Source organism: Psammomys obesus, unplaced genomic scaffold, assembly GCF_907164565.1.
Source record: "Psammomys obesus unplaced genomic scaffold, mPsaObe1.curated_primary_1811, whole genome shotgun sequence".
Lineage (NCBI taxonomy): Eukaryota > Metazoa > Chordata > Mammalia > Rodentia > Muridae > Psammomys > Psammomys obesus.
The window spans coordinates 5,407,914-5,420,521 of record NW_026592548.1 but is presented as its reverse complement, the minus strand read 5'-3'; the positions used below and the strand labels follow the sequence as shown (position 1 = coordinate 5,420,521).

The 12,608-nt window shown below is 36.8% G+C and overlaps 1 protein-coding gene across 1 annotated transcript in view; it reads left to right on the top strand.

The window, feature by feature from the left end:
* The window catches only part of Lrriq3 (leucine rich repeats and IQ motif containing 3), a 103,358-nt gene that overhangs the window by 68,051 nt on the left and 22,699 nt on the right, over positions 1-12,608 (top strand). The window contains exon 8 of the mRNA XM_055614454.1: positions 4,618-4,744. Within this exon, the coding sequence (XP_055470429.1) occupies positions 4,618-4,744 (127 nt within the window). The remainder of the gene's footprint in view (positions 1-4,617; positions 4,745-12,608) is intronic.

Here is a 12,608-nt window from a genome sequence, read left to right as displayed (position 1 = left end):
CCTTCCTTAGCCTCAGTAACTTTTGAAAGGCCTGGTTTAGTTATTAAATCCTGGACTGTTTGATGACCTTTCTATAGAATCATCTCAGTATAACACAGGGGCATTTCTGTCTTAGAAAAGCCAGGAAAGCAAAAATGATTTTAAATGATGAGAAACAACATGTGAGGGAGGAAAAATTGGAGAATTAAGTATGTATTTATTATATGTATATTATGTATTATATACATTAGGAATGCTCTACTGAACTAGACCTCCTTTATCTGACCATATATATATACATATATATGTATACATATATATATGTATACATACATATATATGTATGTATACACACATGTGTGTGATAACCTAATATCATTTATGGTAGAGACTATATTTCTAATATCTGACAGGCATACTTTTTGTAAATATGTATGTATGTATACATACACACATATGTATACATATGTGTATACATATGTGTGTATGTATACATATATATTTATACATATTTGTATGTGTGTGTGCTAACCTAATATCATTCATGGTAGAGACTATATTTCTAATATCTGACAGGCATGTTTTTGTTTTTTTATTCTTTTGGGTAATGGAATGGAATAACTATAGTAAAAGTAAGATTGCTGGGAAAACTCATTTTTCTAATGAATAGGATAAAATATGATTCTCTAGAAGAAAAAGTGTACCATTTTATGTTTCAAATGGAATTTAACATTTCTTAACTTAATTTCCTTCGTCTCTTTCTGTTATTCCTTGGTACTATTACATGTGTCTGTATTGAATTCGGACACTTTTCACTCCCTATTGCCCTTCCTCAGACCTCTTGTCTCCTGTCTCCCACTGAAACAAATTCTCACTGTGTTTAATGATGGTTTCTTGAATGTTAAATTCAAGCCGCTGCCTCATGGGAGGCCACAGGCCCTCGGAGGCTATAAATACAATCTATCATGAATTTAGCATTTGTTTTTATAATTGACCATCATGGATTTAATTAAAAAGTAGTGATCTACACAAACTTTTTTTTTGTCATAGTTGGTTTGGATTTAAGTGAGAATAGAAACATCTTTATTTAAAACCATGTTTTCCTACTATGCTTTGATGTTATGAATCATAAAGTGTGTGCTTGTCAATTTTAGGAGAAAGTCTATGAGCTGAAAATGCCCCGGTTTTTGTATTTCTAGAAAAAATAGTGATTTTTGTTATGCGGATCATGAAAATAAATTGTCTCAGAATTGATAATTGAAAGACTTGTCACTGAAGGAATAAACACAGTTTGTTCTTTGTGGAAAATTTTCAAAGCACCTGCCACTAACAGCAAGCCATAACTGCACTGTCTCCTACTGCTGGAGACAAATGGCTTTCAGTCAGTAAATCAGAGATTATCATATGGAAATTTAAAAAAGATTGAGAGGTTTAACCTTTCCTTGACTCATTACAAAGCTAAGGGTGGCCCTGAAATTCTGACACCCCCACTTCCACTTCAGAGTGCTACCTTCATGTGAAAATAATTTTCTGATAGAGTTTGGGATAAAAACCTGTTATTTTTCTGCTCTACTTGATGACCTCCCCCCACCCACACACACTGTATTTAGTTTTCTGTCCAATGTGTAATTTAATTCTGGTCTCTCAGTAAGGCATGGTGGTTCATGCCTGTCACCTCAGCACTCTGAAGTGCAAGTGGAGGGATCAGAATTTCAAGGCCACCCTTAGCTAGATAGTGAGGGTAAGGAAATGTTGAAACTAAATCTTTTAAAATTTCCATGTGGTAATCTCTGTCTTACTGATCGAAAAACATTGGTGGGGGCCATGAAGAGAATGATACCCCAACCAAGGACAATGCATGGAGAGGACCTAAAACCCTGGCTCAGATATAGCCCATAAATTCCTTGGGGTCTCTAGTAAGGGGAGCAGGGGCTATCTCTGGCATGAACTCAGTGACAGGCTCTCTGATCACCTCTCCCTGGGGGGATGTGCAGCCTTAACCAGGCCACAGAGGAGGACATTGCAGCCAATCCTGATACGACCTGAAAGGCTAGGGTCAGATGGAAGGGAAGGAGGACCTCCCCTATCACTGACTGGGGGACCAACATAGAGGAGAAGAGGGATGGGGAGGAGACAAGGGAGGGGGCTACAGACAGGATACAAATTGAATAAATTGTAATATATGATAATAATAAAAAGTTAAAATAGAAATAATAAAGATATTTATGAGCTTTCCACAGTAAAAGAGCATAGCTGATCTTTGCTCTTGATATTAAATGGTGACAAAGATCTGTAAAGTGCATAAAACAATGGCAGATTATAAGTAATATGCAAGTTTTCAGGAACCTATTTAAAATGTCCTTCCTTGGGTCCTCCTTGTTAGAAGGACTGGACCTAGGTCCTCAACATATAAGCAGCAGATTAGCATCTTAGGCTTCATGTGGGGCCACTAGTTTAGGGGAGTGGGAGGTGTCTCTGACATAGGCTATGTTGCCTGCTTTTTGATCACTTCCCTCTGATGAGACTTTCCTACCAGGCCACATGGGAGGAAGATGAACTCAGTCCTCATGTGAATCGATGAGCTGGATTGTGTGCACAGGGGCTCCCCTATTCTGAGAGGGGGATGTGGGAAGGAGGGATTGGGAGGAAAGGAGAGAGGGCCTATGGCTGAGATGTAAATTGAATTAGTTAATAATAATAATGAAACAAAAGTAAATGACTCATGTGTACCTGAAGATGAATATACAGACCTTCCAAATTTACTGTTAATTAGATAAAGCATAGTATTCTCAAAATCGTTAATAGGATGTATATTGAGGCAGGTGAGATGGCTCAGTAGGTAAAGAAGGTGCACGCCAGTGAGTCTGACACCTTGAATCTGATTCCTGAAAATAATCATGTCCCTCCAAAGTACTATGATTTCACATGTGAGCTGCGGCACACCACACATGTTCGTACACACACACACACACACACACACACACACACACACACACACACACACTAAATGTAACAGTTTTTGCAAAGCACAGTATTGCTTCACTTTGGCACACATTATTAATGATCCAGCAATATGTGTTTTTATTGTTGTTGGTGGCTGTTTTGTTTGTTTTTGTCTTTCCAGGATGGCAGTTTTATTCCAGCCTCTTCCTCACTCTTCCCTCTGGCTACATTCCTCATGTGCACCTTTGAATAGGTGGGAAGTCAATGAGATCTAACTGAAAGTGTGTAAAAGAACCTATGGGGACATTCATTTAGAAACACTGCCTGTTCCCTTTCTTCACTTCCCCATTCCCACCTTTCTGAGAAACGTGTGGATACCATGTTTCAGGGTGAAAGGCATGCAGATACAATGAGAGCGATGATGAGGGCCTTTTTCTTGACTCTTGGTCCTAGATGACCTGCAGAACCTCTACCTGACCTGCATGGTCAGTGAAGAAAAGAAGCTATCACGGTGTTGTCAACACCTCACCAATGTGTTCATGACACAGTCCTCACTTGCCATCACTCCTGGTTCCCAGGAAGCCCCTTTCTGATCATTACTCTCTTGTTTTCCCACAGATACCTGGTCCAATTGTACTAAAAAGGCACGTATTTATCATGGCCTCACTCCAAGGTCCTTTCTTATATTACTGTCGCCTTTCCTCTCTGTGGCACACTAAGTGTTCTGTAAGGTAACTTTTTGTCCTTCCCTTTTTTTACATTGAACCTTCCTCAGGCTTTCTGACAAAATATCTTGTGTCTATTATTAAAGGATAGGAACTCTTCTTTCCACTGCCTTTAGAGAATTAACCCCTGGTACCACTACCTGTTCCTATAAGGTTGTTTAACAATGGAATAAACAATGGAGCTTTAAGGTCACAAGTTTTTAAGAATCAAATCACAATATTGCAACACACACAAGAAAGCTCTTTGAAACCCTGAAACATTTAGTATCACTGGTTGTGGTTAGTTTTTATTATCAAATTTACACAATCTAGAATCACCTGGAAAGGAAATTTTCGTGGAGATTTTCTAGATTGGTTTGGCCTGTGGGTGTGTTTGTTGGTGATTATTGGTTAGTTGGAGTAGGAAGATACACTCACTGTAGGTTGTGCTATTCTTTAGGAAGAGGATTCTGAGCTATAACACTAGTGGAGAAAGTTAGACCAGCATAGCATTTGTAATTAATTCCATGCTGTTTGTCCTTGACTCTGGAAATAATGTAAGTTATATTATGTGCTACAAGTTGCTGCTGCCCTGACTTCCCTCAAATGGTGGACTGTAACCTCGAGTTGCAAGGCAAACCCGTTTTTCTGTTTTCTTTTTTCTTTCCCTTCCTTCCTTCCTTCCTTCCTTCCTTCCTTCCTTCCTTCCTTCCTTCCTTCCTTCCTTCCTTCCTTCTTTCTCTCTCTTTTTCTTGTTTGGTTTGGTTTTTCGAGACAGCATTTTTCTGTGTAAAGATTTGGCTGTCCTGGAATTCACCCTGTATACCGCGCTGGCATTGAACTCACAGAACTCTCTTCCTGCTTCTGCCTCCAGAGTGCTCGGATTAAGGGTGTACATCACCACTGCAAGCCATTTCTTATGTTTTATTTGCCAAGATATTTTATCACAACAAGAAACAAGATCCATCCATGTTTTTATTTGTTTTAACAGATGATATCTACTCCTGATGACTTTAAACATTCTACTGAGTACAGAAATATTCCCTGGTTTGCATGGGAGTTGAAAATGAAAGATACTGATGGAAAACCAAAAACACGAAGACATTACATTCAGAAAGGTTGGTGTGCTCTGATGTGAACTAAATAAAGCAACAAGAAATTGGGTACAGTGATTTTGAGACATAAACACTGGACCCTAAAATACATGTTGAGACTTGTGTTGTTTTCCTCTCTACTATCTCAGTAATTCTCCCTCTTTACAATATGATATTGTAACTATGTGGTTACAGCCTTTACAGTATTATCTTGTAATTACATGGTGATAATTAAGAATTATAGCCATAGATTACTGCAGTTCTGTACATGGTTTTCTCTACCTAGGTCACATCAGTTTTGCTTTTTCTGAGTTAATGCCAGGATTCATTTATTCTAAAATTTGCTCTCCCTTATGATCAAATTGTTTGACATTTGTTTAATGCACACCACAAGCTTTAGAGTTTTTTCCTCTTCTATGCAAAGGTACCCTGAGAAAAACATTTTAAGAATAAATGGTTTACTTGGCTCACAAATCCAGCTTACAGTCCATCATTTCAGAGATCAGTGAGCAAGAACTTAAAGCAGTTACACATCAAATACACATTCAGGAGCAGAGCAGTGAATTAATGTGTGTGTGTGTGTGTGTGTGTGTGTGTGTGTGTGTGTGTGTAGGGCTTAGCTTGGTTTTCCCATCTTACAAGCCCAGGATCATCTGCCTAGGTAGTGGTGCCACCAACAGTGGGTGGCAATTCCCACTTCCATCACGGTGATCAAGAAGTGATCATTGAGACACTCACAGGCCAACCCAATGCAGACAGTCCCTTGCTGAGAATTATTCCCAGTTAATTCAAGATTTGGTCAAGTTGATTAAAACGATTACACCATATGTTATGCTTTTACTAATGATTATTATTGCTACATTTTCACTTTTCAAAACTATGAATTCATTGGCTGCAGTGATTTACCTTTATTACTCTTCTCATTTATGGAATGTATGTGCTCAGAGCTCTTAAGTGGTCTCCAAGAGTGACTTCTATTCTCCCAGAGAACGGAAGGTCACAGAGCAGCAGTGAAGCTCGTGGTTATGGATAGTTTCTATTCACTGCTCTGAACCACAACTTTGATGACTTTATTGCATCTCTTAGAGTTTTCCAAAAAGTGTTCACTCATGAACACTGCGGAGCAATCAGTTTAAGTCAGATTCCTTTCCTGTTTTTCCTTTTTGAAAATAGTTTTGTTTTGTTTTGTGTACATAACATCCTGATTATAGTTTTCCCCTCCGTTCCTCGCAGTTTCTCCTCTTCTCCCCTCACATCCACATCCACCCCTTTCTGCCTCTCACTGGAAAACAAACACAAAATTTAATAATTTAATAATATAATATAAAATATAATATAATGTAATGTAATATAACAAAACTAACACATCAGAATAGGAAGAAAACCACACAAAATAGAAGAAAATGCCCATGAAAAGACATAAGAAACAGGTATAGATGTAGAGACTCACTCATTTACACATTCAGGAATCCCACAGAAATACTAAACTGGAAGTCATAATATAAACACAAAGGACCTATAGGGTAAAAGAGAAGGAAAAAAATGATTTGATATAGTTAAAAAAGGAAAAGCCCTGATGAAGTGTTATGAGCTGAGGCGGCTCTAAAGCTGCTTCTGGGTGTTTCTGCTGCTGGCCTTCTACTGCTGGGCATGCAGACTGCCTGTAGGGACACACTGCTTCCCCAGGGAAACTCCTTCTGTAGGCTGATACTGTGCCAGAACGATGGTGCCCTTTGCTATGGCAGAAGCTTTTCAATTTCATGAGGTCCTGTTTATTAATTGTTGGTCTTAGTTTCTTTTCAGAAAGTCCTTCCTGTGCCTATGAGTACAAAGCTATTCCTCACTTTCTCTTCTATCAGGTTAAGTTTATCTGGTTTTATGTTGAGGTCTTTGATCCGTTTAAAGTTGAATTTTGCTGTGACAAGAAAGCATCCATTTGGATTCTCCTATGTGCAGCTGTTCAGTTTTTCCAGCACCATTTGTGGAAGATGCTAACTTTTCTTCAGTGTGCATTCCTGTGATACTTCATTGAAAAAGCAAGCAAGCAAGAAAACAACAAGTATTCATAGGTGTGTGGATTTATGTCCAGGTCCCCATTTTGACTCCATTGATTGACATTTCTCTTTTTGTGCCAATACCATACTGCTTTTGTTACTATAATAGTACAATTTGAAGTCAGGACTGGTGATACCTCCAGCAGTTCTTTTATTTTATAGGATTGTGTTAGCTATCCTTTTGTGTGTGTGTGTGTGTGTGTGTGTGTTGTATGTATGTATGTGAGAATAAGAAACTGAAAGTTGTTCTTTCATGATCTATGAATAATTGTGTTGGAATTTGGATGGAGACTGCTTTAAATCTGTAGGCAATCTGTGGGATGGTCATTTTACTATATTAATCCTATGAATCCATGAGTATGGCAGATGTTTCCATCTTATGATATCTTTTTCAATTTATTTTTTAATGTCTTAGTTTTTATTATGCAAGTCTGTCTCTTGTTTGGCTAGTGTTACCTCATGCTATATTATATTTTTGAGAAAATTATAAAAGATTTTTTTCCTGATTTCTTTCTCAGTCTTTTTGTCATCTATATTTAGGAAGGCTAGTGTTTTTTCTAAGTTTGTTTTGTATCCAGCTACTTTGCTGAAAGTGTTTACTATGTATAGGAGTTCCTTGGTGGAATTTTTAGGGTCACTTATGGTATACTATTGTATCATCTGCAAATAGTGATTACTTTGATTTTCTTCTTTTCAATATTTATCCCGTTGATCTCCTTCAGTTGTCTTCTTTCTTTAGCTATAACTTCAAATACGTTACTGAATAGGTATGGAAAGACTGGACTACTTTGTTTTCTTCCTAATTTTAGTGGAATTTTTTTCAATTTTCTCCATTTGGGTTGTTGATGTATGTCCTTTGTATCTCTCTGGGACCTTTAACATGACATATTAAATTTTGTCCAAGAAATTTTCTTCATCAGTGAGATTGATCATGTGGTTGTGGTGCTTTGTTTTTAAGGTGGATTACATTCATTGATTTACATACATTGAACCAACCTTCATCTCTGGGATAAAGCCCACTTTATTCAGGATCATCATTATCAAAAGTTCATGGATTTGGTTTCCATGTTATATTACTGGGAATTTTTTCATATTTGTTCACAAAGAAAATTGGTCTGTAATTTTCTTTTTGGCTTGGTCTTTATGTGATGTGGGTATCAAGGAAACTCTGGCTTCATGATAAGAGATGGACAGTGTTCCTTCTGTTTCTATTTTGTGGAATATTTTGAGGAATACTGTCCTAACTCTTCTTTGAAAACTTGGTAGAATTGTTTTAAAACCATTGGGCCCTGGGTTTCTTTTTTTTTTCTTCTTCTTCTTTTCTTTTTTTTTTTTCTTCTGCTTCTATTTGACTAAGGCTCATGGATTTATATAAATTCCTTATCTGATCTTGATTTCACATTGGAAAGTGCTCTGTACAGAGGAAATTATTCATACTTTTAGATTTTTCAAGTTTGTTGGAGTACAGCCTTTTAAAGTATTAGTTCATGAGTTTCTTGTTTTCCTTGATGCCTGCTGTTGTGTCTCCCTTTCCTCTCTAGTTCTATTAGATTGGGTATTTTCTCTGCATTTTAGTTAATGTGGATACAGTTTTCTCAACCTTACTGGTTTTCTCAAAGAACCAACTCTGGTTCATTGATACTTTGTATTGTTTGATTTGTCTGTTTGTTTGTTTCTATTTTATTGATTTCAGACATGGGTTTGACTATTTCTTGTTATCTAATCCTTTTGAGTTTTATTCTTTTTGTTCTTGAGCTTTCAGGTATGTTGTTAAGTTACTCTGTGTGTGTGTGTGTGTGTGTGTATGTGTGTGATCTAGTGATATGAAATTTTCTGTTAGAACTGACTTCATTGGGTCTCCTAAAGTTGATTAAGTTGCCTTCATTTTCATTCACTTCTAGAAAATCTTTGATTTTTTAAAAAAATTATCTTCTCAATTTTTAATTCAGTAGCAAGTTGTTCAGTTTTCATGAGTTTGTAACCTTTCTGTTGTTTCTGATATCCAGCTTTAATTCATGTTGGTCAGATAGATGCAGAGTTAATTTCAATTTCCCTGTATTCTTTTGAATCTGACTATCTCGTCAACTTCAGAGAGAGTTCTAAGAGTTGCTGAGAAGAAGATGTATTCATTTGTGTTTGCATGAAATGTTCTGTAAATATCTGTTCAGTACGTTTGGTTTACAATGTCCAGGAAGCCATTAATGCAGTGTTTGCCAACATTTCATTGAAATGTTGAAGATAATTCACTCACATACTACACTGAAGCAAGCCATTCTGGAGAACATATATGTGATGCTTAATTTTGAGTGTCAAGTTTATTGGATCTGTAAAGCACTAAAAGACAATTCACTGGACTTTCTTACAAGATTATTTAAGTGGGAAGGCAGCCTTCTGCTTATCTTCACTCTGGCTGGCAGCTTGTTCTTCCCTGTGCTTAACTTATAGTAGAACTCCCTATGTAGACTGAAGACCAGCAGTTCCTCAGTAATGCTCGAGGTCTTCAATGCCAGACTGGTGTTACTGAGGCATGCCGCTTCATGAACAACTACTATGTTCTCTGCCTTTCCAGCGTGAGGTGATCATTTTTGGACTACCTGAACCATAATGTGTAAGACAACTTAGTTATTTCCCTTTAAATAGATACTCATTCTATGAGTTCTGCTGCTCCATTCAACCCTGACAAACACAATATGTATGGCCCTTGAAAAGGAGTATACTGTCTACATTTCTGTATTAAAATAAAACAGAGTATATTAAGGAATACTTGTGGAGATACATACATACACACAAAGAGAGAAATGTAGATAATGTATCTATGACAATACATACATACCTTTTTTCAAATGAAAGAATTTTTCAACATTTTAAGTTGTAATTTCATCATATCATTTTTATGTGAGGTGGTTTTTGTTTGTTTGTGTGTGCATATAAGATACTGGGAACTGAATATAGGCCTTTTTCCTTGTAAGTATATATTCTGCCAGTTAGTTGTGTCTCTAACTCCTGTAACAATTTGTGTGTATAAAGATTATACTTCCAGATTAAGGCTTCTTAGTGATGATCTCTTATTTTACTTTATAGTGAGATTTTTAAAGATTTTACATGATTTTTAACACTGTTTTCCTTTCAAAACTGTATATATGTATATATTTGATAAAAACAAATTTAACTCAATAATGGACTATTATTCATCTTCATTAAATATCAACAAAAAGGTTTTAGGATAAGGTAAGAGTAGTTGTTAAATTTTAGGTGTGGAAGTCAGTGTTGACATTCTTAAGATCATGTCCTGAGCTAAGAACCTGTTGGAGAGAGTTAAGAGTGAATATAAAGGTAGAAATGAAAGAGTTCTCAAATCTTGCCTCTTCTCAGCAGTTTTGACAGCAGAGGCAGCAGCAGACAATCACGGCCAATCTGGATTGTGAGTCAGTCTTCCATACAGTGAGTGAGACCTGTCTAAAAACCAACAAACAGCCCATAATTTCATGTTTATACTGTCTCCAAAACAGATACAAAAGGAATTCAAACTAACAAATAGGAGAAATACAGAATTGCTGTACAAAGACATTTTAATGTGAAATTCATAAGTATTGAGTACAAGTAAAGTGTGATGGACCATTATGATCAAAACATTTGATAAATACAATTTCTGTACCTGCAATTAATTGCTTGAGGTTTGCAGTATATAACAGTGAACGAGAAGGGAAGTCTGTTAAGGAGAGTGGTCAGGGGATCACTCTTCTTGGCAAAGGGGATGTGAGTGTAGCTTTAACTTTATGTTTTCCTCATGGTGTAGTCTGGTAATGAGCACCTCCTGCAAGTTGGCCAGTACTCTCTCTACCAATCAAAGCAATAGTGTCAACAGTCAGTGCTTGATTGTAAAGTGCTAATTTTTCAAAGCTACTTTATTTGAGGGTTCTTTAAAGCTTTACCTGCCTTCCAACCCTTCAACCCCAGGTAGGGGAAAGGAAGGTTGTAAGGGAAGGGGGACGTAGCCCTCTTTACTTCTTCCTGCTGGGTAGGGTCATAGAATTCTTTTGGGTTCAATACCAATATCCATTGTCAGGAAATCCAGAAGTCCAGGGAACCACCAACAGCAGCAGGATGAACCAGCAGCAAGCAGTCCTCCTCCAACTCCTCCAAGTGGCCATGCTTTTTATCTCTGGGTTATCATATTTATATCCCTCAAAATCTCCAGAATTCTACTAATTCCAGCTGGCAAAGACCAGGCTCCGCATAAGACAATTAACTGTCTCATGTGAACAAACTAAAATTCCCAACTTGGGATTATAACAAAAACATCTTTACACATCATAAACCAAAATGTCCACAGCACTTGATAACACAGGTCACTCCTCAACAGACTCACCCACATACCATTCCTTGTGAGCATTGTTGTAATTTTTCACTTCCAGTGTTACAAATCCAACTCTAAGGAAACTTAAGAATGTAATGAAGACTAACTACTACTATTCTGAAAAGGTGCATGTGAGTGTGACCTAACTTTATGAGAAGTATATGGTGTGCATGGGCTTTGCCAAATCTTATCTGAAATTTTGAACTTAGTTGATAAATTAGTAATCACAGATTTTTGCTTTTGCTCTCTCCAGAGTCTTCAAATAATACTGTTTACAGTAGAATTAATTGTACATATTGTGTGATTTTATATGTGCATGTGTGGAGTGGCTCCTGGACAGGTTTCCTTGAGACACAAGAGAGACAGTGGTTCTTAACTCTGAGTGAACAGAACCTGGAAGTGACAACTTGAAAGTCTTATTTTTAAATATTAACAACTGTGTTGATAACTTTGTGGATAATTAATATTCACATGGCTTTAATGTGTATTTTATTAATATTTTATTAGAAACAAGATATAATGACATTATATTATAGATTTTATGACTTTATATCACTAAAAATACTATTTGTAATGTCATGTATATCTGAGCACTGTGCCTCCTACGTAGAATCAGTCATATTTCAATTTTAATTTATTTACATGAACATTCAATGTTGATAATTTTAATCCTTCATAAGATGAACAAAAACATTAGTGTGTGAAGGACATATGGCTATAGATGCTGTACCAACTGTAACCTTGGAGCTGTTGCTAGTCCTTTTTCTGCTGTGTGTAAGTTTCAGTGATGCGTGTGATAACTCAAATTCTGCAATCTTCAATGATGAATTACACAATAATATGGACTTTAGGACCTCTCAGGACCACTTACGCAGAGGCCAACTTAGCATGATTAATTTGTCAAAGTAGACACACATGTCAGAGATCCTACATCACTGACTACACAGAATTCACTCAAGGTAACAAGTGGAGCAGGTAGACTTCCTGGTATAAGGAATGTTCACAATCTACTCTCTCTTGATGAATATGAATCTTTGTTCTGAAAATCAAGTGACATCTACTGGAAGGTTCACGGTTTTGTTTTTTTTCTGGTGTGTGCTGACAAGCTAGATACTTCTGTTGTACCTCAGAATAGTTAACACATGTGAGATTTTCAAGGCGGCACAAGCCAGGTGCTCTGCTTGTTAAACATGTATGAGCTCTTAGTAAGGACTCCTTGGCTAGATACTGAGCAGAAAGCCTCTTCCATGTCAAAATATGAGTCATTTATGTTTTCCAGTAGTGAAGATGACATGAAGTATCTATCCATCTATCTACCTATCTGTGTAGCTATCTGTTTATGTATCTATCTATACATCTATCTGTCTATCTATCTATCTATCTATCTATCTATCTATCTATCTATCTATCTATCTATCTATCTATCATCTATCTAGTTTTGTTTTCAAGACAGGGTTTCTTTGTATAACCCTGGATG